The sequence below is a fragment of the Diabrotica virgifera genome, chromosome 7 (genome assembly GCF_917563875.1).
Source record: "Diabrotica virgifera virgifera chromosome 7, PGI_DIABVI_V3a".
NCBI lineage: Eukaryota > Metazoa > Arthropoda > Insecta > Coleoptera > Chrysomelidae > Diabrotica > Diabrotica virgifera.
The window spans coordinates 203,384,241-203,411,649 of NC_065449.1; the positions used below are offsets into that span (position 1 = coordinate 203,384,241).

Below are 27,409 nucleotides of genomic sequence, written 5' to 3' on the forward strand. Positions count from 1 at the left end.
TTGTAATTTATATCATTTATTAATATATATAACTTTTTATTAACTGTTATTTACAACTTGGGGTAAGAGTTCATGAGGTTAATACCACATAGGTTGCTACCACGGGCAACTCTGATGTAACCTTGTTCACCCCAGCTTGTTCCCCATGAGTTTTTAACGACGAAGGCATCTTTAGTGTATCCCACAGCAAGAACACCATGGTTAAGAGCGTTTCCACAATTTTTATTGTTGAAAACTCCACCTGAATAGAATTGCCATGTATCAGCGTCGACAGCTATTGACACTGGACCAACAGTAGCTAAAAATAAGTAGATATTAGTAATTTGTTTAAAAATAATATATTTGCGAGGGGCACGATTAGTTTTAGTCTAAGAGCTAGTGAACCTTTCGACTAACGGTCGTCCTGTAAGGCTAGAAATTTTTCTAGTGATAATTCATAGCACACCAAGGCTAAAAACCATGACCTGACATGCCTCAGCGGTGCACGTTTATCTACCAGGTGAATCGAAAAGTGCAAATTTAGGGGGTAAAATAAACTTTCTCCTGTAAGGTTTAAATTTAAGTATGTGTTTGAGTGTAAGTCATTTAAAAGAAATGTGTACAATGACAGGCGATTCTGAAGAGTATAAGACCTTGCCAGGCGAGGGAAAAAGATTAGGGGTTTTTCCTAAATTTATTTTTTTTGCATCGAACAATTTTTTTTTAAGTTTTTTGAATCATTCCAAACAGAAAAGGTCTTTGGTGATTTTTCTCTTAAGTTAATAGTTTTTGTTATATAAGCGGTTGAAAATTTTGAAAATTGCGAAATCGACCATTTTTAACCCTAAATCGGATATTTATCTAAAAATTTCAAAGTTGCCAAGGTAGGTAGATATTCTTTAAACGTTGATTGATGAAATCCCAAAGAGTTTTTTGCAATACAATATCGGAAACCCCTTTGTTTTTTAATTGCTAATCAAGCGGACGCGACACTGTAGTATAAGTGAGGACGTTTGAGTTGGCATAAATTCATGATCTCGAGAATGAGCAAATTTCAAGAGCAATTCTCAGACAGGTCGATTTTTATTTTTAAATTAGGACTTTTTGGCATATATATAATACTAGTGACGTCATCCATCTGAGCGTGATGACGTAATCGATGATTTTTTTAAATGAGAGTAGGGGTTGTGTGATAGCTCATTTCAAAGGTTATTTAATTATCTATTCACTAATATAAACATTAACATAATTATTTATACAGGGTGTACAAAAAAAAATTTATATTAAATTAACTTTGATTAAATTTGACAAATAGAAGAAAAAATTTTTTTGTACACCCTGTATAAATAATTATGTTAATGTTTATATTACTGAATAGAGAATTAAATAACCTTTCAAATGAGCTATCACACAACCCCTACTCTTATTTAAAAAAGCATCGATTACGTCATCACGCCCAGATGGATGACGTCACTATTATTATATATATACCAAAAAGTCCTAATTCAAAAATAAAAATCGACCTGTCTGAGGATTTCTCTTTAATTTGCCCATTCTCGAGATAATGAATTTATGCAAGCTCAAACGTCCTCACTTATACTACAGTGTAGCGCCCGCTTGATTAGCAATTAAAAAAACAAAGGGGTTTTCGATAGTTTATTGCAAAAAACTCTTCGGGATTTCATCAATCAATGTTTAAGGAATATCTGCGTACCTTGCCAATATTGAAATTTTTAGATAAATGTCCGATTTAGGGTTAAAAATGGCAGATTTCGCAATTTTCAAAATTTTCAATCGCTTATATAACAAAAACTATTAACTTAAGAGAAAAATCACTAAGGGCCTTTTCTGTTTGGAATGATTCAAAAAATCTAAAAAAAATTTGTTCGATGCAAAAAGAATAATTTTAGGAAAAACCCCTAATCTTTCCCCTCGCCTGGCAAGGTCTTATGCACTTATTATCACTAGACAAATTTCTAGCCTTACAGGACGACCGTTAGTCGGAGGGTTCACTAGCTCTTAGACTATTTGTTCAGATTATATGAACCAGAAATAAAAACAAGTAAATAAGCTTAAAGCAGAAAAGAATGCAAGAAATCGGTTTAGATCGAAAAGACATCAAACTACTAAAAAACTTGTAGCGGAACCAAAACGTCAGAGTTATAATCGAAGTTTCCATGTCCGCAGAAGTGGGAAGTTAAAAGAGGATGTACTCTCTAGCCCCTGCTATGTAATCTTTACTCCGAGTTTCTATTTAAAGAGTCACTGGAGGATTCCAAGGATGGAGTCAAGATGAATGGCGTAAATATCAACAGCAAGTGATACGCATATTACAAACTAGGACAAATAATTCCTAAGCAAATAATCCCGGACAAAAATCCCCACAAATTATCCGTGGACAAGAAATCCCCGGACAAAAAAGCCCCGGACAAATAATCCCTACAAAAAATCCCGGACAAATAATCCCCACAATTTTTTGCACAAAATATCCCCACAAAAAATCCCTAAGAAATATTTTCTGTCGAATAGTTATCTAAAAGTTTTCCTGAAATTTTAACAAATTTCGAATTCCAATTCCTTGCTGAAAACTTTATTTGTGTTATATTTATGTTAACTTTATTTGTTTATACAGGGTGTTTCATTAATAATTGTCCATATAGTAACTGGAGAAATCTTAGCACAAAATACGAAGATTTAACCTAAAACACTTAAATAAAATGTGGTTCCTTACTGGGTTACAGGGTGTTTTATCTAAAAATTTAAAAACTATTTTTGCTCAGCATTTTAAAATTATTCGACGTATCCTTTTCATACTTGGCAGGAAGTATAGGTACTATACAACCTACTAAATTATGTTAAACAAACGTTTATGGCTATTACCAGAGGCGTACGACGGGGGAAAGTGAATGGTTGACCTTTTCCAAATTCTACGCCACTGACGAAATTGCTGTTTTAGTTCAATTTTTGGATTCTCCAATACTTTCTATGAAAATAATATACTCTTCATTCGTAACGATAAAGTTATTAGTTTTCGAAATATTTGAAGGTAAAAATGAAACGACACGGTTATTTTGATCAGTGTATTGTGTCGCTTCATATTTAATTTAAAATATCTCGAAAACTAATCATTTTATCGTTACGAGTGAAGAGTATATTATTTAAATAAAAAGTATTGAAAAATCAAAAAATTACACTAAAATAGCAATTTCGTCAGTGGCGTAGCATTTGGGAAGGGTCAACCAGTCACTATCCCCTGTCGTACGCCTCTGGTAGTAGCTAGAAAGGTTTATTTATTTTAATTTAGTAGGGTGTAAAGTACCTGCACTGTCTGCCAAGTATATAAGGATACGCCAAATAGCTTTAAAGTACTGGGTACAAATAATTTTTAAATTTTAATTATGAATCGTATCATAAATTATTATTAATCAAAATAACTGTGCCGTTTCATATTTAACTTCAAATATCTCGAAAACTAATGACTTTATCGTTACCAATGAAGAGTATATTATTTACGTAGAAAGTATTGTAGAATCTAAAAATGGCACTAAAATAGTAATTCCTCCAGTGGCGTAGAATTTGAGAAGGGCCAACCATTCATCATCCCCTGTCGTACGCCTCTGGTAGTAGCTAGAAACGTTTGTTTATACCAATTTAGTAGGGTGTCTAGTAGTCGCACTTTCAGCCAAGTATGAAAAGGATACGTCGAATAGTTTTAAAATTCTGAGCAGAAATAGTTTTTAAATTTTTAGATATAACACCCTGTAACTCAGTAAGGAACAACATTTTATTTAAGTGTTTTAGGTTAAATCTTCGTATTTTGTGCTAAGGTTTCTCCAGTTACTATATGGACAATTATTAATGAAACACCCTGTACATGAAAAAAAAGTGTTTTTTCAAAAATCTTGGAAAATATGGGAAATGAGCTAAGGCCCCGTTTTCATGGCAGGCGCTTAACTTGCATTTTGATAACGCGCGATTACAAGTACATACATTTTACTGAAGACCGTTCACATGCCAACGCGCGTCTTAATGACATGAAACGCGCGTTAACATGTGAACGGTCTTCAGTAAAATGTATGTAATTGTATCGCGCGTTATCAAAACGCGCGTTAAGCGCCTGACATGAAAACGGGGACTTAGCTCATTCCCCATATCTTTCACGATCTTTGAAAAAACTAACACTCTTTTGTCATGTAAAATTTGAAGTTTTCAGCATGGAATTGGAATTTTTGTTAAAATTTCGGGAAAACTTTTAGATAACAATTCGGCAGCAAATATTTCTTGGGGATTTTATGTCCGGGATTTTTTGTGGGTATATTTTGTCCAAAAAAATTTGTGGGGATTATTTGTTCGGGATTTTTTGTGGGGATTTTTTGTCCGGGAATTATTTGTCCGGGGATTTTTTGTCCGGGGATTTTTGTCCAGGGATAATTTGTGGGGATTTTTTGTACGGGATTATTTGTCCGAGGATTATTTGTCCAGACCCCGCATATTATACTATACGGTGTTGATTGCGGATTCCCATTCTGTTACTAGGGTCTACAGCGACTCTTCGAAAGGACCAATTCAGTCTATAAGCAATTTGGTGTTAAAATAAACATTAAGAAAATCAAAGTGATGTCAATGCAAAAAAACCAAAATGTACCTCACCTTACACAATAAACGCAGGGCCACGTGTGCAATGTGTGCGGCGCACACAGGCGCCAGCAAAGTGGCGCCACTAGAATTTTCACAAAAATTTTAGGCGGATCAAAATAACACACCCATTTTTTATTCAGCTTCTACCAAACGTTGGGTTATCATAAAACAACACATTGCAAGTCTGGCTTTAAAGCATTTATCTAATACACGCTGGCTGGTCCAGCAGAATTGATGCTTTAAACTTTAAAGCCATTATACAAAAATGTGTCAGAAATTTATTATGCTTTATGTGATTATGATATAACGCATTGGGATAAAGATCGTTATTGAAATTATCAAGCTAGATATTTAGGAGATAAAATATCAGCATTTACATTCATAGGCTCAGTTGTGCAGTCTACATGCCTATGGTATAAAGTTTCGATGAAAGTTAACTTCGATTTTGCAATCAAAAACAATGAATATGCAGAGCTGGCCTTAAATGATTTACAAGATATAAAACAACTGTTGCTAGAGTTTCGGACAGATATCAAATTTAGTGATGTAATTACTACAGCAAATGAAACTGCAAAGAAACTGGATGTGGAGCCCAGTTACGGATTCGGAAAAAACCTAACAGTTCCATTACGAACATAAAGACGAATCGATTTTGGATCCTAAAATGTCATACAAAGTTAATTTTTTTCATTGCGTTTTTGAGCAAGCATTAATGTCAGTAAACGAAAGATTTTACATTGAAAATCATGTTAATTCTTTCAAATTTTTATAAAGGTAATTTCAACGACAGTACAGAAAACTCACAATTAAAACTTTTGTGTAGAAATTTGTAAAAAAACTCAGATTCAATGATCATCTATATATTATAGAGGGAGACGATTTGTTTAAAGAATTATATGAATTATACAGCTTCAGCCTTCGTTAAAAGAATTAAATAATGCCGTAAAATTTTAAAATATATATTTTTAAAGGAATTAACTGTTTCTTCTTTTGATGTGCCTATCCGTGAGGAATGTTGGCGAGTATCATGGAAATCTTTATCTTAACTATATCCGCGATATGCAGAGCGGAAAAGCTGCACAGATGTTGTGTTGAACCAGGTTCTGGAGTATTTTATCCAGGATGTTTTTTCTTGCTTGACCTCGCTTTCCAAATATTTTCCTTGCACGATGGCTTGTAGTGGGGCATATCTGGATTCATTTCGCCTAATGTGTATAACAGTGGCGGCTTGTCAGAGGAGGCAAGGGAGGCTCAGCCTCCCTATAAATTTTTTACACACTATACACTGTTTTGTTTATCATGAATCGCGAAAATAACAAGCACTCTCACTATTATACAACGTATAAATTCCATATTATCACTAATTATCCATACGTACGGAGCATTGGCATTAGAATGCATGATCGCGTCTCAGTTCTATTATATATTATTGTAGGCAGGACCCTGGGTTATCCCGAGATGCATGAACGGAGCACGGAGCCGAGAAGCCCAGCAGTCTCCGTTGCTAATGCTCCGTGCAGCGCAGCAGGACTTTAAGGAGACCCGGTCTCCTAACAGTGGCATCTACGGTGCCATCACACGCTGCCCGGAGATATACCAAGGGAGGCAGAATAGCTTCTCGGCTCCGTTGCGTGGTTGCGTGCGTCTCACGACAACGAATTTTAGGGTCCTGACTAAAAATAATGAAAAATCTAAAAGTGCGAATTTTGTTATGAAATTTGGTATGTGGGGTTATAATAATATTTGGAACAACTTACCAAATAACTTTTTCCGATATATCTCTAACTCAAAGCAAAATATCGGTAATTTATGGTGTTTTTGAATTCGCAGTAGGCCGCGTTTAGAATTAAAAAATTCAGTTGAGTATCTTAAAAAATTTGAAGCTTCATTATGTATGGACTGCAAAACTTCAAATCTGTATTTATTCTGATATGCGAGGTATCTATTTACAGATAGATGGAATTGTTAACAAATAAACGACACAAACTTTGGTATTAAACTTTTACAATTAGACTAACTATTTTTAAAATGATATGATATCATGAAATTATGAATTAGGATAATATTATGAAATGTAAATAAAGAATGGTCAAAAAATGGGGCCTTAAATTACATTTTTTGGCGCATTTTTTTGCTAGTGCAAATTTGTCTAGATATTTTACAGTTAGGTATAGCCTCCCCTATTGTAAAAATCACGAGCCGCCACTGATGTACAAAGTATCCTAATTTCAAACTTTGAAGGTGTCCAGTACCTCTCGGTTCTTCTTCATTTTTTTAAGGACCATCTCATTTGTGATCCGGTCAGTCCTCGGGATTTTAAGAATTCTACGGTATAGCCACATCTCAAAGCTTCCAATTTTCTGCACATATCTTCGTCCAAGTTCCACGATTCAACACCATAAAAATTGCGTTGTGTTGCACTTTCTACGTGGGTTTGGTTGATTTAGAGTTGCCCTTCTGTTATCTTTTTGTTGCTAATGATCATAAGCTTTGTCTTCACTTATATTGATTCCATATTTATCGACTGTAGTCTGTGATTTTTTTCATAAGGACTAAAGGACTTGTAGGTCTTCCAGATTGTCCGCAAATATTATGGTGTCATCTGCATACCTGATGTTATTTAGCAGGTACCCGTTTGGTAGAATTCATTTTTCAGTTTCGTTCAAAGCTTCGATAAATATTCTTTCAGAGTAGAGGTTGAAAATTAGAGTGTACAAAATGCAGCCTTACTTCACTCCATGCATGATGTTCACGTATTCGGTATGTTCACCTTCAACTCTGGGTTTGCAGTCTGGTTCCAGTAAATGCTGGGTGGCGCAAAACATGAATTTTTGGGCGCCATTAAATGTTTTGCACACAGGCGCTAACACGTGCTAGCGCGGCACTGAATAAACGGACACATTTTAGAACAGGTCAATAAATTTAAGTACCTGTGCTGTTGGATCGACAGCATCCTAAAAAAGATCGGGAATGGAACAATCCAGAAAATCTTTCGAAAAAATCAAAGCTACTACATTGCACAGATTCTAAACGTGTCGGTGGGGGATGGCGTCTATGAGTTGTATTAGAATCGGTGTATGAGAGAGAAAGTATTCGAAATAATAAAATAACAAATTTTATATTATTTGTTTTTTTATTATTTCGAATACTTTCTCTCTCGAACCGACTATAATACTACGCCAGTCAATAGGAGCAAGAATAGGATATTACCTCCAAATTATATCCTACTGCATGGATTTTATTGAAATTTTGGGCCTAGCCTCTACTTATCTCCTAATTCAATGTCTACCCTATGCCAATGTGTGCTTTTATCTTGGGGGTGGTTCCTAACCCTTCTCAGGGGTGGAAAATTTTTTGGTTAAAATTATTCACTAGATAACCTAATTCTAAGCAAAAATTGTTCTATAATTTTTTTTGAAGTTATACTTCTTTAGGCGCGATTTCATTGAGGGTGAAATTTTATTAATCTGCGCGCATGCGCACACAGGCAGTATGGAGTTAGTTACTAAATGTTTTAATTTATGTATGTATCATTTCAAAAAAGGTGTGGAAAGAATATATTAGTGTTTTTAAATATATTTTTCTACAAACGTGTTGAAAATGCAATTTTTAATGCACTCTTTAAAATTTTTAAGGCACTGCAGTTAAAAGTGAATTGTCAAATTGTGAAACGTCAAAATATTTATATTTCATTTATTAACATTAATATTAATAATACAACTTGCGCAATTTGAAAAAGGTGGTTTAAAAGGTTTTTATTATAATATTGTGTCTTCGGATTTGTCTTCCTTGGGCGTAAAATAATAAAACATATTTTTTTATATTTCACTTGTCACCGTTATGTATAATTATGTATATCTGAAACGTAAGTAGCATGCGCCTTGATGGCCTTGTTGGTAGAGCATTGGACCAGAGATCGAGAAATCGCGAGATTGTGGGTTCAAATCCCGGACGATTCATACTTTTTTCTTTTTTTTTTTTTAATATTTGGCATTGTTAATGGTTAATTTTTGGTAATTATTGTTAATTTTTTGTATTGTAACTGTTAAGTAGGTATATTTATTTCGTTGAAATTATATTATAATAGAAGTATAACTTCTTACGTGCGTACAAAGTCACACATTCTTTTTTTGAAAACTCGTTACTTTTTGAGTTATTCGTGGTCAACATTGGCCATTTTCATTGAAACATAATACCTTTTCGAACGGTTATTTGCGAATATCTTAAAAACTATGCACCTAATGAAAAAAACTATATTATTCAACATGTTTGTAAGTTATAAAAAAGAATGTGTGTGTACTTTGTACGCAAGTAAGAAGTTATACTTCGAAATATGATTTCAATGAAATAAATTTACTTTCGGACAGTTTATTTGTATTTTATTTAAAGATTAAATTAATTTTTACTTACTACTTTCCAAAAATTTTTACTAAAGCAATACCAAAAATTAAAAAAAAAATATTAGAAAACACCAGGATTTGAACCGGGGATATCTTGATCTCCAGCCCAATGCTCTACCACTGAGCTAGACCCTTTTGTTTATACGGGCTACAATATTTCTCAGACATATTGACAAACATACGAAGTGAGTTATAAAAAACTTTAAATATTACTTATTATCTTATTCCCGAGGTAGACAAGTCCAAATACACAAAAATTATAATAATAGTTATTTATGAAATAAATGTTAAAAGCACAATAATTTTAAGGCACGTATGTGAAAGATTCGCTTCGCTCATTCTGCAATTCACATGAGTGCCTTAAAAATGTACTAAAACACCTACATCATACAATATTTTTTCTACAAACGTGTTATATATCAACAATTATCATTTATTCATTCTCAATTACAGGACAATACCTACAAAAACTTTTACTTTCACTTGACTGACATTCCATTTTTATATTTTTCTTGACATTACATCAAAACTGCCTATACTGTCAATACGTAAATCATAACGTTGTTCTGAAGCTATTTCCTGGTGGCATTTTTATAATTAAGTATTTTCTATGGGAAATAAGCCACAATTTTACTAAAAAATGAATTTATTAACGTTTCGAAGCCCAAATCGGGTTTCGTTGTCAAAATACAAAATACTATTAAAATAAACAAAAATGTTGTTGCTAAGTAAAAAAATTCTTCTAATAATTTATTTAATCTGACTCATTTATATTGGCAATTTAGACGTATATTATATATTTTAAAGTAGAAGGCTTTAAAATGATATCGCCAATATTTATGATTTGCGTTCCTGGGACGACTTTACTAAAAGATAGTTCATTCGATTACATGAAATCAATCCCAACTCAAGAATATCCGTCGCAAAAATCATAGCATGTGATCTGTCTTTAAAAAGACAACCAAATGCAACGATGACAGTCAAATTCTCGCGTTAGAGATTCCATAGTAAATCACGAGGGAAACCAGGAAAAAACCTCGTGATACTATCCCGACATCGTTCTTACAATTCTTACATTTAATTTACCTTCAAAAAACTAATACCAAATTCTGACTTTAATATGTTTGAATTATAAATAATATTAATAATACATAGATATACAATAAGTATACTAAAATATAAAATTTTTACTAACTCGATGTGTTATTGACTTACTAACCGTGGTATTTTCTTTCTATTGACTTCCTCTTTCAGTATGGGTAACCACATCCTACTGCATTCTACCGAGGAATTTGCGACACAATTGGTTTCATTTAGCATAATTAGAGCCGCTTCTTTGATTTTTCTCTTTTTACTATCTGTTTCTTTCAGGACTATACTTGAATCTCTCCAATGAACTCTATGTTCATTATCCCATGCGTGTTGACATATTTGAGATCTATCAAATTCTCTATTTTTAATATAAGACTGATGTTCACTTATTCTAACGTTTAATGGTCTTGATGTTTCACCTAAATAAAATTGTTCACATTCACAAGGTCTTTTATAAATGCAATTCTTTGTTCCTTCTTGTTCCTTGTTAGGTTTAGTTTTGGATAGAATAGATCTCAATGATAAATCTCAAGAAATAAATTCAACATTTCAAAAACATTCAAAACAACAAACACATTGAGATCTATTCTATCTAAAACTAAACCTAACAATGAACAAGAAAGAACAAAGAATTGCATTTATAAAATACTTTGTGAGTGTGAACAATTTTATTTAGGTGAAACATCAAGACCATTAAACGTTAGAATAAGTGAACATCAGTCTTATATTAAAAATAGAGAATTTGATAGATCTCAAATATGTCAACACGCATGGGATAATGAACATAGAGTTCAGTGGAGAGATTCAAGTATAGTCCTGAAAGAAACAGATAGTAAAAAGAGAAAAATCAAAGAAACGGCTCTAATTATGCTAAATGAAACCAATTGTGTCCCAAATTCCTCGGTAGAATGCAGTAGGATGTGGTTACCCATACTGAAAGAGGAAGTCAATAGAAAGAAAATACCACAATTAGTAAGTCAATAACATATCGAGTTAGTACAAATTTTATATTTTAGTATACTTTTGTATATCTTTCAACACAGCTTTCAACACAGCGAAAGTTAAGCCACGTACTGTGAAATAATAAGTAACAATATGCTCAACTAATAGTGAAGAAAAAATAGAGGGAAAAGAGGACTTAGAAGTAAAACACTCGGACAATGGACTGGGCTAAATTTTGAACAGCTATTAAGAACAGCTGAAGACGGAGAAAAGTTTGCAATTTAGTAACCAATCTCCATTAAGAAGAGGACAATTTAAAAAAAAAAAGATATTATTTTTAACAGAAAAGAACTGGGTCAACTTCAGGCTCACTATTCAGGTAAAATAGCTATTAACTTACCGAGAGCATCAGCTAGAGCACTTTCAGTTTCATCAAGTTCGACGTATCCACTGATCGAAGAGACTTGTTTGTCTTTTACATGGTTGCAATGACCATCTACGCCTGTATAGGGATATTGTTCTTCTGATGAAAGACCATGATGTTCAACATAAAAGAAGGCATCTGTCATCAAACCTCCGTCACAACCAAGGTTTACCTTATCACAGTCTACCAATTCTTGTTCACTGAGAGGAACACGTTCGTTTTTATGAATAGCGAGTTGACCTTCGATAGCTCCGGTCTAAAAACAAATTAAAAATGTTACTCACGTAAATAATTTTTTCTATTCCCATACTTTAATATATCAATTATGATTTCACTACCTGTATCATAATGAGCTTTATTATGAGGCCGCATATGAAATGCCTCCCGAAATAGGATTTCTTACCTGTCGCTAAAATGGTCACATACGAATTGCCTCCCAAGCTTTAAATAAATTACATGCTTCTAATCTTCATGTGAAGGTGAGACGTTGCCGCATCTTCGTCCCTTTGTAAATTTTTGGCAAAATTGGTATTTTGTTATTTAATTTATTTTATTTTCAACCTTTATGTATTAAACATTATTGACACTAGGCGGTATTTATAAATTTTAACTAACTTATACATATATAATTAGTTTTATAACCATTAAAATATATATTTTATAATAACCATTATTTTTTATTATTAATAATTTAACAAAAAATACAAAAATATATTAAATATTTTTAAGATTTATTAAAAATAACATCACAAAAAAACTTACTTGGAAAATATTACAAAATGTGTATAGAAATATAAAATTACAACATTATTTTTCCTAAATTTATAGGATACTACTTTGACAAATTCTAATCTATTTCTTTTACAGTCTCTTAATTCTAAAATTTTTTCATTTAGAAAATTTATTTTTGCTGTACCCGCAACAATTTTTTTTGGTGTCGAAACAGAATTCATTTTAATGTAGGTATTTATTTGAAATTGTAAAATTACATCAATAAAATTATTAATGTTAGCATGAGGGCAGTAGAAAGAAGAATTATACTTAGAATGAAAACTTTCGCATAGGTATGTGGTTCTTTGTAAGGATGAAGAGTGCTCAGCCCAAAGATGTGGAGGAAATGTCGAATTTTCAGATATGTAATTATCAACAAGATAATCACAAAACTGGGTGACTCTTTCATCGACTGGTTTAATTTCTGCCAAATCTATAGCAAAAAAATCGCTAACATCTTTAGGATGTAAGAATGAAAGACCAAAAATATAAATAAGAAAATGCGTAATTTCGGTTAAGTCAACACCTTTTTTCTGGTATTCTGGAGCTAATCCCAGTGCTTGAACCTTTCTATACCATGCCTGACCCAAATAAAAACGACATCCATGAAGATCTGCTTCAGGAAATGCCATACAAATACCATTATTATGAATGGAAATTTCAAAGTCTCAAGTTATTACTTTAGGGGATACAGGACAGTTAATTTTAAAACATTATTCTATGATATATTTAAAAGCGAGATAATATGAAGATGACTTTTTATCTTGAAGTAAACAAAAGACAAGAGGAATATAATGTCTATTTTTCAAGCCATGTATACTAAACAATTGAGTGAAAAAACGAGGACAGTATTCAAAAGTTCCGTCAACATACCAATTGGAAACAGTCGAAAGAAAACGAAGATTTGAAAAACATGTTAATTTAACAATATTATATTATATTAATTATATTATATTAAATCTTTGTCATTTTTAATTATAAAATTTTCATTTCTATTTGTAATAATAGAAGATGAATCGAGAGTTTTATGAAATTCGGATAAAGTTTTGGGAAGTTTAATTAATGAATTTATGGTTCTAGGATAATATAAATTTTGTCTCACCCTATCCCTAACAACACAAAACATTCCAGGAATGTACTATCAAAGTTCTATTAATGTTTGAATGTACTGGACATTCAAGGAGCATTCGGTTAATATCTGATTAAGTTATTCGTGGAATGTTACCACAAGACATTCTATGAACATACTACCAATGTCCTATATTTTAAGAGAGGCCATTTACTATTCAATTTGCATTCATTTTTAAATTTGCTGCGCGTGTATATGTATTTAGGCAATCCAAACCACGTGACTTCTAGTTCTGGTTGGCATGGGCATGGCATACAGGTTACAGAGGTTATGTTTGTAATATCATTTCATTTCATCATTTCACTGTTTATCGTCATATTTTGGATTCATTTGGATTTCGTTTGCTGTATTTTGTGAACTTTAAAACTTTACCACACTGCAAAGTGATTATTTAAGGAAATTATTATTGGAGACACCAGATGTTTGGAGAAAGGTAGGACAAAAAATTTTTATCAATGTTCATTTTTCTCTGATATTTATCAATATTGATGAATTTTGCAAGCAATAACATTATTTCTTTTATTGTTTTAGATATTTATTGAAGCTGAAAATAATTGGGGATTTAGATCCATATACAATTCAGTCAGAATTGGATTTTACCATAAAGTGCATTCCACCAAATTACTATTATAGATATTATAGATGAAAGCATACAAAAGCCTTCAGGCACATAAATATTTTACAGCTGGATTTGTTTTTAAAGTTGGAGTAAAGTTGGAAGTCACAAGCAACAACTTCGTAAGTACCTACACGAATATTGAGGAAATCCAGCTCCTGGATTCTACTGGGCAAACTAGAAGATTGAAGAGGACAAAGCCTTTTGAACTAGTTGGAGTGATAGTGAAAAGCAGAGCATAATGCTTGTGTGCATGTGTATGTTAGAATAGTGCGGTTAGAAAAGCAGAGCATAGTGTTTGTGTGCCTGTTAGATTAGATAAGAGACGCTATGGGTAAGCTCTTCATTTTAAGGAACAGTAGTAATTTAGGTTCAATTAAAATTGCTCATTGGTCAGAGTTATGACCAGATTGTAATTCTAATGAACAATTCAATACAATGAATCGTCATCGTAGTGATGATTATGGAAAAAAATATATAACAAGATTTTGTGCAATAAAATGTTTATATTTATCAAGGGTGTATTATTTGGTATGGCTACATATACAGAAAAATGAAAGAATACCCATGAATGAACATATAAAACACGCTGTATTTTCCTGTCACCGTGTCACAAAGAAAATTGTCCAGTGCAAGTAACAATAATTATTACATGTACTTGTGCTGACCAGTTTTTTGTGTGACACGGTGACAGGAAAATACAGCGTGTTTTATATGTTCGTTCATGGGTATTCTTTTATTTTTCCTACTGTACTTCTGGTATATCGTCGGTGATGTGACAATACCTCCTATCTGCTTTTTCATGAATTTTGTAGGAGATGAAAAACTTGTTTGGGCCACCTCGTGTTTTCATATATTTTTTGATTTGTTTTGTAGTAAATTCAACTATATATTTACTACAAAACAAGTCAAAACTTACGTATGAAAACAGGAGGTGACCGTAAAAAATGTTTTTCGTCTCCTGCAAAACTCATGAAAAAACTTATAGGAGGTATTGTCACATCACTGACGATATATTTCAGAGAATGTCTAAAAATATACTTTGAATGTCCTAAGAACATTCATGGAATGTTTCAACAAGACATTCAGTCTAAACAATATACTGTGAATGTTCAAAGAACATTCGTAGACATTCATGGAATGCTCCAACAAGACATTCAAGGAATGTTTAAAATGCTGACACAGCACTTTCCTGGGACTTTCCAGGGACGTTCGTGTGCTTTTGGGTACATTCCAGGAATGTTTTCAATGTCCTGTGTGGACCTTCTAGGAACATTCCTGGAATGTTTTGTGTTATTAGGGATTGATATCATTGATAGTAAATGTCTCTATATTTGTCTTCTTAAGTTCTTTACAGATGAGCTTCATGGGTTTTTCGCTGAGATCTTCCACGGCTGCTCTTTTTATTGAATTGCTTACGGCTTTTCTATTGTAAACTTCAGCAGACAACTTCTCGTGGTTATGATCTAATATTGATTCAATTATCGTATTTTCACATCCCTGTGTTTTCACAAATGCTTTGCAGGTTTTTTTAGTACATGTCCACCGTTTTACTGTATCTTTGGCCAACATTTTTTGAAAACCGAATATAAAACCATCAATTATTGATAGTAAAGGTTTACCCTTTTGACTGACACTTATTGTTGATTCCATTATTTCGGATGTTATGACTTAAACACAATTTGATCTTGAAATCGACGAACTGACAAGCTTGAAATAGACAAACTAACTGATGCAGCAACTTTCAAGTATTTATACAACATTTAGCCCATTAGCACAATTTAAAAAACAGAATATAAACAAACAAAAAGATTAAGGTAAAAGTACCTATTCATGGAATCGTTAAGAAGAGATTAGAATCGGAATTGGAATTACTCAGAAAATACCCAGAGAATATAAACAAACAAAAAGATTAAGGTAAAAGTACCTATTTATGGAATTATAAAATGGAATTATAAATATGGAAGAGATTAGAATCGGAATTGGAATTACCCAGAAAAGTTGGATATTAGGTTGTCGGGTAACAACTTTCTTTTCTAAAAAGAAATATGTATGTCGTACTGCGAAATATTTATGTGAAACAAATTTTTTGTACACTGCATTAAGAATTAGAAAATTCAAAATCAATAGATACTACCTATTTAAATTATGATTTGGCAACATTTTGTCATTATACAGAGAATAAATAGACAAAATATCAGCCTAAATGATTAACGAAACGAAGGCATTTCGATTGTACCTGGGAGGCATTTCATGTATGAAAATATTTACCTGAAAAAGTGGGAGGCATTTCGATAACGCCGTATTATGATACAGATTTTCATTACGATACAAATTTTTAACCAATTGAATCACGATATGACATCAAATACATACGCCTTGACAGTACTCAATATGTAATGGTAGGGGAACCCAAGCGGGGATTTTTGCAGTTACTCAAGCGCGTCAGATTATCATATGGGGAGAAACCTGGTACCTGCAATATTAGCTCTTAACACAGGAAAGTTCGTTAAGGGGGGCCCGAAAAGAAAATCTATCCTTAAAAATACTTGAAATTGTCAGATTAAGATAAGGTAAGTTAAGTACATGCAGAACAGTGTATATTTAAAAATCTGACGGTTTGAGCAGGGCGTAAGGAAATGGGCGAGTCGCAAAGTTTCACAAGAAAAAAGCGAATATTTCAAGAAATAAACCTGAGATCGAAAAACTAATAAACACGTGTTCAATATTTTTCAAAAATATATCGAATGATACCAAACACCACCCCTACGGAGATAGGTGGGGGTAAATTAAAAATTTTAAATACAAACACCGCGATATTTCACAAAATGAACATCAGATCGAAAAACTGGAAAAATCATTTTCAAAATGTTTTTGAAAAATATATCGAATGGTACCAAACACAACCCCCCACGGAGGTGGAGTGGGGGTTACTTTAAAATCTTAAATTTGACCCCCAAAATTTTTCTTGCAGATTTGGATTCTTTACGTAAAAATAAGCAACTTTTTTTCGAGACATTTTTTCGAATTATGGACAGATGGCGCTATAATCAGATAAAACGATTGTTGGAAATGGAAAATAAATTAATTTAAAAAATGGAAAGTCCCTACTCAAATGGAAAATTTTACTTAACTTTTTCTAGTCTTAGGACCTAACAATCACAACCCAATAGGACCCCATAACGCTCGAGTAATTGCAAATTTAGCATATTTTCCTCCCCTACCATAAACAAACTGACTAATTTAAAAATTAAATCTTTTTTTTTTATAAGTACACCGCGTCAACCATGAAAAGGTATTGGCGGGGGAGAGTTGTAATAAAATCAGATGTTCGCTTATAGCAACTAATTGCAATTGAGGACTTAACTCTATTTTATATTAGATTGTACAATTTAGTTAGTTTCAGAAATTTAGTCACTTTATCGCTATCAACTATAGTTTAGAGCACTTTTCAGATCACTTGGTAAATCACTTTGAAGTCGTTCCACGTGATAGAGTGGGCAATTAATTAAATCAAAACGGGAACTGGTGTATGTTTTCAAATACTGATAGTGTGTAAATAAATTTATTAAAATTAGCTAAGTACTTTCAGCATTTTTAATGCCATCATCAGAGCTATCCTATAAAAAGACTAAGTTGAAGAATTTTATTCATAAAAAATTATAAAGTAAAACTTTCGTCTTATAGTTGTAACTACCTCAAATGAAGAGAAAACTGAGGTAGTTACAACTATAAGACGTAAGTTTCAGTTTATAATTTTTTATGAATAAGATTTTTCAACTTAGTCTTTTTATAGGATAGCTCTGGTGATGGCATTAAAAATGCTGAAAGTACTTAGCTGATTTTAATAAATTTATTTACGGACTATCAGTCTTAGAAAACATACACCAGTTCCTGTTTTGATTTATATAGAAGTGTGTACAAGTCAAACAGTCTGTTTCTATTATTAATTAATTAAATATTTTTAAGAAAATGCCTTAACAAAATAGGGATATTAAAAATGTACCCTCAAATTCATTTTAATAACTGTAATATTGAAAATATAAATTTATCAACAAAATAATTGGTTTAATCATATAACTACTTAATATGTTTGCGTTACAAAATTTATAAATTTGAATATATATTTTGTTGTGAATGATCATAGAAAAAATAATGTATACAACTTGCATCTAATTATCATTATAAAGCTCGTATTCTGTACGAAATCCGCCGCAGGGCGGCTCCATTCGTATCTTTTATACTCGCTTCATAATAACCATCATTAAATGCTCGTTGCATAATATATGCTTTTTAAACGGTGTCCGGACAAATAATCCCCTGACAAATAATCCTGGACAAAAAATGCCCACAAATTATCCCTGGACAAAAAATTCCCGGACAATAAATCCTCGGACAAACATTCCCGGACAAAAATCCCCACAAAAAATCCCAGACAAATAATCCCCACAAATTTTTGAACAAAACATCCCCACAAAAAATCCCGGACAAAAAATTCCCAAGAAATATTTGCTGCCGAATGGTTCTCTGAAAGTGTTCACAAAATTTTAACAAATTTAGAATTCCAATTCCATGCCGAAAACTTTAAATTTTACATGACAAAAAAATGTGAGTTTTTTCAAAAATCTTTCATAGCTGCTCGGGAAGGAAGGTCTGTAGGACGTCCTAGAAAAAGGTGGAAAGATACCGTCAGAGAAGAACTGGAGAAAATGAGAGTGAGACAATGGGAAATAGTGGGACAGGACCGACAAACATGGAAAGTAATAGCAAACGCGGCAAAGACTATCAAAGAGTTATAACGACATTGATGATGATGATGACTAAATATTTTTGTTGTCGAATTTAAAAAAGGAACAGGTTTTTTGCATTGCAATCAAGATTATCGTTTTCAAAGGCAGCGGAAATGGAACAGGTTTTTTTACAATCAAGATTATCGTTTTCAAGACCAGCAGTTATCATCACGAATACGCAATGTTTTAAACATAGTTGTTCAAGTAAGCAAAAGATTTAAGCAAATAATTGCAACATTATTCCCACAGCCTTAGCTCATTCCCCATATCTTCCACGATTTTTGAAAAAACTCACACTCTTTTGTCATGAAAAATTTACAGTTTTCGACATGAAATTGGAATTCGAAATTTGGTCGTCGAAATTACAATTGATGCTTAATCTTAATTGCTATTCATTACTTTCGTACCGAAAAGCGGTTTCATGGCAATTGCTATCTATAACTCTCATGCACTGAGGCTGAAAAACATTTGCGTCGATTGCATTCACGGGAAAATTTTTAGAGAATTATTCAGCAGCAAATATTTCTTGGGGATATTTTTTCCGGGATTTTTTGTGGGGATATTTTGTCCGGGAATTATTTGTCCGGGGATTTTTTGTCCGGGGAATTTTGTCCTTGGATAATTTGTGGGGATTTTGTCCGGAATATTTGAACGGGGATTATTTTGTTCTAGCTTCTTTTAAACCCTTTTGTTTATTTCTTAACATATATTATATAGATCTGTTCCCAACTAAAGATGCCACACTTTTAAGTCAAGATGTTTGACAAATTTTAGCAGACGGTTCCAACCCAGTAGCCTCTTAGGAGAATATACCTCTGTATTTCATGCAGAGGTATACGCAATCATGTACTGTGCAAGTATAAACAAATTGAGGACTTACAGGACAAATATTACTAATAGGAGAATCATTATCTCTTCAGACAGCCAAGAGGCCTTGAGAGCTCTAAAGAACCCAACGATAACCTACAGGCTTGTATGGGAATGCCGCGAAGAACTTCTGGCGGAACATAACTAGATTAAATTAATATAGGCGCCTGGACATCAAGGGATAGCTGTCAATGAGAAAGCTGAAGAACTTGCTAGACGAGGATCAGCAACAAGATACTTCGGTCCAAAACCGACACTGGGAGTGCTCAAAATAACAATAAGAGACCGATTAAGAGGATAGATACGAAGACAATACAAAGGATACTGGGAAAAAATTCCCACACAAAGGCATGGGAAGAGTTTTTTATCTTAGGCACGCGCGAAAAAAGCTGAAGAACAGCGCAAATGAACAGGAATCGGCTCAAAGCTACTACAGGTTTCCTAACTGGACAGTTTCCAGTAAAAGGACACCTACACACTATAGATAAAGATTGTATAGATGACACCTATACAATGAAGATCTCACTTACACACTATGCGATATAGAGACATCTAAATTTACTGTCCTATATTCCTAATCCAAATTAATGTCTTTTGCTCTTTACATCATTTAGATCTAAATACAAACTGGTGGTCATTGTGTGGGATTCTTCTCCTTCTTCCTCTTTGTAAGCAAATCTGCTTGTTCATTGGTAGATTGATACCTCTATGGAAGGTTGTCACTACATATTTTGCGCGGTCGACTGATACTTCTACCGATTGGTGACTTATATCTTGCTATTTTGACCACAGGGCATTAATCTGATGATGATGTTACTTTTATTTTAAGTCATACCATTATGAAAACTTAAATTTTATTTTAATATTAATACTTACGGTACTGAAAGCCCAGCATGATCCACACTGTCCTTGATCTTTGACTCCCAAAACAGCACTTTCTCTCCAATCAACAGCTGGGACATTGGGATCGGCTACGTGTTTTGCAATGAAGGATTGTTTGGGTTTGTTAGCCATCTGGCGGTCCAACATGGCTTGGAATTCTGCGCTGGACCAATCGGCGAATTTGTTAACAGCCATGTAGTAGGTTTCTTCTCCCTTTTCGTATTTAGCATTGTGTGCTTCGATTTTGCGGAGGTTCTCTTGGAAAACAGCAAAACGAAGTTTTTCCTCAATAACGTTGTAAGATTTGTTGTGTGTTGCCTTAAACAAAAATATAACATTTATTGTTGTAGATTATAAAATTATTGATTTATTGCAATAAGCGTTATATTTTACGTTTAGTATTAAAAACGTATTACGTGTAAAACGTGTAATTGGAATCGCTCTTTCGAACTCCACGTTAATGAAATAAGTCTTTTAAAAAAACGGTACGTGGCACTTGATGAGTGCGTAATGAAGATTTTGGTTTAATAGCAACATTCTTCTTCTTCATGTGCCTCATACTTTAAGGATATTGGCGATCATTATGGCCCGTTTTACTTTGTTTGTAGCGATTCTGAAGAGTTATATTGTTATTTTTCCACTGCACTACATTAAATGTTTCAACCAGGGCGTACGTCATCTCCCCGTTTCTCTTTTTCCTTCGACTTTCCCTTGTATAACTATATTGTATACCCATCAACTCATATTTTTCATTTCTTATTATGTGACCAAACTAGCTCATTTTTCTTTCCTTGATAGTGTTGAGTAATTCTTTTTCTTTCTTCATATTTTTTAATATTTCCGTGTTTGTTACGTGTGGCATCCATGATATTTTTCACATTCTTCGATAACACACGCATTTCAAAGCTGGCAAGCCTTTTTTCAATTACGTCCGTAATTTCCAAAGCTTCAACTTCATATAAAAGGACAGAAATTACATACCATCTCAATAATGTTCTAGCTCTAATTTATATTCCCAGTTTTCCATTGCATAATACTGTTTTCATCTTCTTGAAAGCGCTTCTGGCCATCTCAATGCGTCGATTTATTTCGAGGCTGCGGTTTCATTGTTTATTTAGTTCACATCCCAATTAATTGTATCTGAGTACTTTCTCTATAGCTTTTCCTTTACCGTAGATTGTTTCGTCCTCAATCTTTTTCTTACTGATAATCATGATTTTTGTTTTTCTTTGTGTTCAGAGCTATTCGATACGTCTCGCAGTACAGCGTAGTGCCACCAACCAAAATTTGCAGCCATTCTCTGCTGTCCACAAGGAGTATTTCGTATTTTGTATGGTCTGTATATCTTTTTTTTTTTTGGGAGGTGGAAATCTTCTGAAGACCGTCTGGGAAGGTGTCCCAGGTGTGTCGGATTCGGCCCATCCTATCTGTATCACGAGCCGCCTACCGTCTAAACCCAACCCCTCTTTCTCCAGCCGACGGGTTTGGAAACTTTCTTAGCGAGCATATCTGACCCATCGACCTTACTCATAGCTCCCCTCCGGCAATTCTAGCTTGCATTCCATGGATTCGATCTGCCACCACCCCTCGCCCACGCCCCGCACCTGACAGGTGGGTGAAGCGACCGGCTAGCTCAACCCGTGCGCGGGTAGGTCGACCGGGGTGCCCCCAACTCAGGATAGAACTATCCAGAGAATGTCAGTTAGCAGTTACGAGCAACTCCACTCATTCTTACTTTCATCTATGCACGCATTCTCATCCACCCATTCATATTTTCTTTCATTCAACTCCAAACATTCCTTACTTTCATCTATACACACTAACTCATCCACCCATTCATTCTGACATTTAGATGGGGCAGTCTGTGTAGGTCGGATGTTGAAGGTCCTTCCCCACTAACTGTCCCAAAACGATACAAAACATGCTATAACATACAAGGGAAGAACCAGAGTAAAAGGAGATAAAGAAGCAGAGATGGAATTAGAGAAGAGAGAAGGAAGAGAAAAGATGAAAAGAAAGAATAGGAAAGAAGCAAAAAAGGAAAAGAAAAAAGAATAGGTAGTGAACATAAACAGGAAATAGAAAGATAAAATTGTTCAAAAACCGATGACTTGTATAGATAAAATTAAATAAATAAATAAATAGACTACGATAAAATAAATAAATAAATAAGTAAAACCATGTAAAAATCAAATAGGCAGTCAGTGTGGTTTGGAAGTAAAGGGTCCTCCCCTCGTTGGCTGCCCTCCACGACACAAATACATTTTAAAGCAACAAATATAGTGGTCATCCCGTCTGCAGACGCCTTTCCTTCTCTTTCTTGTGTTTCATTGTCTTGGTGACAAAAGCAATGACCAGGTCGAAGTCTCTCTTGCTATTAATGGCTTTGTCCATTAGCTCGTGTGCCTCGCCTAGAGGGGATCCCAGGCCCAGCTGCAGCTCACCCCACATGGTACGCATGGCACACGAACACGACATGCCGCGCGTCATCAACTACCCCACACTCAGGACATAGATCGTCAGCTGCCTTCCCTATACGGTGGGTATATTTTCTGAACGATACATGCCCCGTCAAGAATTGTGTGAAGTAGTAGCCGACTCACCGGTGCCGACACTCGCACCACCTCACTACATCCGGGATCAGGGATCTCGTCCAGACCGCCTTCTCGACTTCGGCTGCCCACTCCCTCTGCCACAACTCTATACTTCTCTTTCTTTCTAATGGTCCTGAACCTATTGTCCCGTTGCCCTTTTGGTATATTCGGACTCTCTCTCCGGCCAGGATGTGCACCGGCACAGAACCAGCCACCACCTGTAGGGCAATGGTTGATACGGTTCTGTACGCGCTGCACACCCTGATCAGAGGTCTTTCTTTGTGCCCTGAGAAGCATGTCTTTATATTTCTTCATCCGGAGGACCGCGTACCATACCGGGGCCCCGTATAGTACTATTGATAGGATGGATTGTAACATCACTGTTATTTTTTGTGATCCTGGGCCCCCTATGTTTGGCATTAACTTGTTTAGTACAGAGGTCCTTTTTTTAGTCTTTCGACATGCTTCCTGAACGTGTTGTCCGAATTTCAGTCTGTCGTCTAACGTAATTCCTAAGTATTTCACGGTCTTTTGGGGTCTTATTTCGGAGCCATTGTACTCGAATAATATGTTATTTCTGTATCTCGGTCCCCTCAACATTTTCGCTTCCGTTTTCTCTACTGCAAGTTTTAAATTATTTTCTTCTATCTATTCCGCGGTTCTCTTTAGTGCTTTTTTTACTTTTTCAATTATGCCCCAATCGCCTTCGACTAGTTAGGCCAGATCGTCTGCGTATGCAATCGCATTTACTCCTCTCTTTTTGTTTGCTTCTAGTACCCCGTTATATAATATATTCGATAGTGATGGTCCCAGGACTGAACCCTGGGGCACTCCCGCGGTCATTTCCATCTTCTTTTTCTTTGATATGCATACGGTTCTTTCAGATAGGTAGTCCTATATTATGTTGGACACATATTCCGGAGCCCCGCATTCGACTATTCTGTCTACAATGAGGCCCCAGTTTGCTAAGTTAAAATCATTTTTTATGTCCAACACAACAAGTACCACCCACCTTTTCTTGCTTGCCTTTGCCGCGTCCCGCGTTCAGGTTGCGGCATCGACGATCTACCTTTCCGGAATCCGTACTGTTGATTAGATAAGGCTCTCTCATCTTCCAACATGTCTTCCAGTCTCTTCTTAATAAGTGTTTCGTAGAATTTTCCAAGGTAGTCCAGGACGCATATTGGCAGATAAGAGGCAGCTGAATCGGGGGGCTTCCCAGACTTCAGGAGCAGAACTAAGTTCGCTTCCTTAAATCCCTGGGAACCTCTTGCTTCTGTAGTAGGTAATTACATATTTTTCTGATCAAACCTGGTTTCTCTGTTGCTATTATCTTGATTGCCTCTGGTGGCAGCCCGTCGGGGCCGGGAGCTTTCCCCGTCATCATCTCCTGACCAGCGGTTTTAATTTCATTTTCCGTGAAGTCCTCTACCATTGTTGGAAAAATCTTGATAAAATTTTGAACTGTCTTCGTGGGGAAGAGAAATTCAGCTGATTCCATCCGCTGGTCCTCGTCAAGTTTATATGGGGCCATTATTTTTAAGGATTTCGTGGTAATTTTATATGCGTCGCCTCATATATCCTCATCTAAAGCTTTAATCAGGGCCTGCCACTTTCCTTTCTTACTTTGATTTATTGTTTTGTTTAGTTTTTTCTTCTGTTCTTTGTATATTTCATTGTGCTGTATGTTGCCCTGGCTTCTTGTGTAATTCTTTCGAGCTCTGCGGCATTTCTCACGTAGATCTTCAATCTCATCCGTCCACCAGTGGGGGGATTTTTGGTTGTTTTTCCTTTTCACGGTGGTTAACTTTGCTGCGCTCTCGAGTACTCCTCTCAGTTGGCCAAAGTCAGAAATCTCTTCCTTATTTATCTTTCTGACCTCCGATAGGTACGTCTTTTTGTTAAAATAGGTTTCAGTATGTCCTATCGGCTGCCTTATTCCCCCTTTAACCTTGATTTCTTATTTGATGTATCGGTGGTAGGTAAATAACTGATCATCGAGGACATCTCAATCGTGGACTCTTCTTTATAGCCCTTCGCTTGCAAAAGTAACGTCAATATGCGTTTGACTGGCCCCCCTTGCGAACGTAGGTTTATTATTATTTAGCACTTGGAGGCCAGTCTGGGCTATCCACTCATTCCAAAGTTCTCCTTTTTTGTCGTTTATGGGGGAACCCCACAACATAGATTTCGCATTGATGTCCCCGGCGATCATATCTTCTTATTCGTTCGCGGCGGTACTCATTATCTCATCTACTATATCTTTGTATCAAGGTACAGGAATATTGGGAGACACGTAACGTGCCAGGAGGCTAAAGTCCCTAAGTCTGATGAGGACATGATTTCCCCCCTGACAATGGCACGCACTCCCACATCCCTATTCCTAATAAACACCGCCACGTGTTGCTCGCTATCTGGCGCTCACCCGCCAAGCGAGCGGCCGATGTAATTTTCTTATTTGGTTCGGGGACGATGAGCAGATCTGTTTCTAGCTTGCATGCTTTTGCGTTGACAATCTGCGCGCTCTGCCCACGTTCACTTGCAGTATCGTTATACCAGGTTGATCCTTGAGGTCCATTTAGGTCCAGTTCCCTGAGGTCTCCTCTGCAGCGGATTCGCATCTTATTTTTAGGTTAAAATGTCTAAAAACAAAGATGAATAACTAAATAGGTGTAGATAGTAACAGTAAATGAATAAAATGTATATAAATAGAAATTTTTAATAAAAAGTATATATAGATAAATAAATAAAATATCTAAAATTGAATAATTAAGTTGAATAAATCGAGTGTATATATAAAATATATTAAATTGAAGTAATGGTGTGCATAAGGTATTTTCCGTGAAACTCTGTGAGAGGTAGAATCCTGTTTCGCAGGTGGGCTGTATAGGGGTCCATTCCTGTTCTCCAGGAAATCAGCTCTCACCTTTTCACTTTTATTTTTTTTTCTTGCGCACCATTTTGGGATTCCCTTCCCCTGCTGTACACCTACGCCCGATAGGCTGGGCATTGCATACGGTCCATCCAATGACCCTCTTCATTACAGGTGAGACAGAATGCAGTGTTGCTACACTGCACTGCCGTATGCCCTGTCTTCATGCAGTTGCAGCAACACGCTACCCTGCTTTCCCCTTTACATTCAAAGGTGCTATGCCCATAATGGAGACATTTGTAGCAAATCATCGGGGTGTACTTTTCCATAATGGGACAGGACATCCAACCTATTTCTGTGGTATTATATCGTCTCAATCCCTCCGCTTTCGTAAGGCGCACCGCTATGGTTGCCACTTTTTCTCCGTGCCGGTTTGTTCGTAGCATTTTTATGTCTACCTCGTGGTATTCCAGTGTATGCCTGTATGGCTTCATGCAGGCAACTCTCCGTGACCCCTGGGTCCAGATCAGTTATCGTGAAATAATTCTCTTTGCGCCTTACTGCCATCCTCGTCTTTTTAGCCTTTCTGCAGCTCCCCTTCCTTTAAGCTTCACGAGGATGTCCCCCCTTCGGTTTTTTTAAGTCTATCTACCTTTACTCCTATTTTCTCTACCTTTACTCCTATATTTATTTTGGCATTCATCTCTTTTAAGACGTCTGTATATGACTTGCTCCACGTTTTAATTGGGAGGGCTTCCTCTTGCTCGTTTTTAACCCCTTTATCCATTTCTTTGCCTCGTATAGTTATCTCCCACGTTATTTCCCCCCCCCCCTACCCACGAATTTCAGGGCTTTTCATACCTTATATTTGTTTATTTCGTTGTATATTAGTACCCGTATTATTTCGGGCAGCTCCTTCCTATCTTTAATTTGATTTAGGGCCTTCTCAGCGATTTCGTATATACCTTGATCCTTCATTTTTGCGACATAAGTATACCATTATGTCCTTAAAGTTGCCATGGAGCTTCTGTCCCTTTTTCTATGTGCTCCACGTTTCCCTCTTGGCAGCCTTCTATGATTTCATGCACTTCTTCTCTGATAGTACGTATTACGCTTTCTATTCCACCCTCTTTTATTTTATTTTTATTACTATCAGGCATTTTTTTCTAAGCTATTGTTTCTTGCAAGCCCCCTTGTTCCCATTTTGTTTTTACATAAACTATTTCACCCACTTCTTTTCTTCATATATTTGGTTGAAGTCCATTATGTTCCCCCCTTTGTTAAATGTTTCAATTACCTTTTCAGTCTCCTTTCTTTGCCTTTCTCACTCTATTTTTATTTTTTATTGTTCGCATCGAATGTTCTCCTCCTCCGCTTGTGTCTTTTGACTTTGGTTCAGGCTAGTTTTGTTCT

At 35.2% G+C, this 27,409-nt stretch overlaps 1 protein-coding gene across 1 annotated transcript; it reads right to left on the minus strand.

The window, feature by feature from the left end:
• LOC114337610 (procathepsin L-like) lies at nt 1–26,974 on the minus strand. The gene is made up of 4 exons (XM_050657076.1): nt 26,858–26,974; nt 20,525–20,848; nt 11,452–11,731; nt 1–298 (listed from the first exon to the last, which is right to left on the minus strand). The coding sequence occupies exons 1-4, from the start codon at nt 26,972–26,974 to the stop codon at nt 51–53; spliced, it is 969 nt and encodes a 322-aa protein (XP_050513033.1). The 3' UTR covers nt 1–50.
• Nucleotides 26,975–27,409: the final 435 nt, after the last annotated feature.

Coding starts and splice junctions, on each gene's coding strand:
- LOC114337610 (XM_050657076.1), bottom strand. CDS start 26,974: ATGAAGGATCAAGGTATATACGAAATCGCTGAGAAGGCCCTAAATCAA. Junction 20,849..26,857: donor ACGAAATAAACAAATATAAG/GTATGAAAAGCC, acceptor TTTTTGTTTAAG/GCAACACACAACAAATCTTA. Junction 299..11,451: donor TGCTCTAGCTGATGCTCTCG/GTAAGTTAATAG, acceptor ACTTATTTTTAG/CTACTGTTGGTCCAGTGTCA.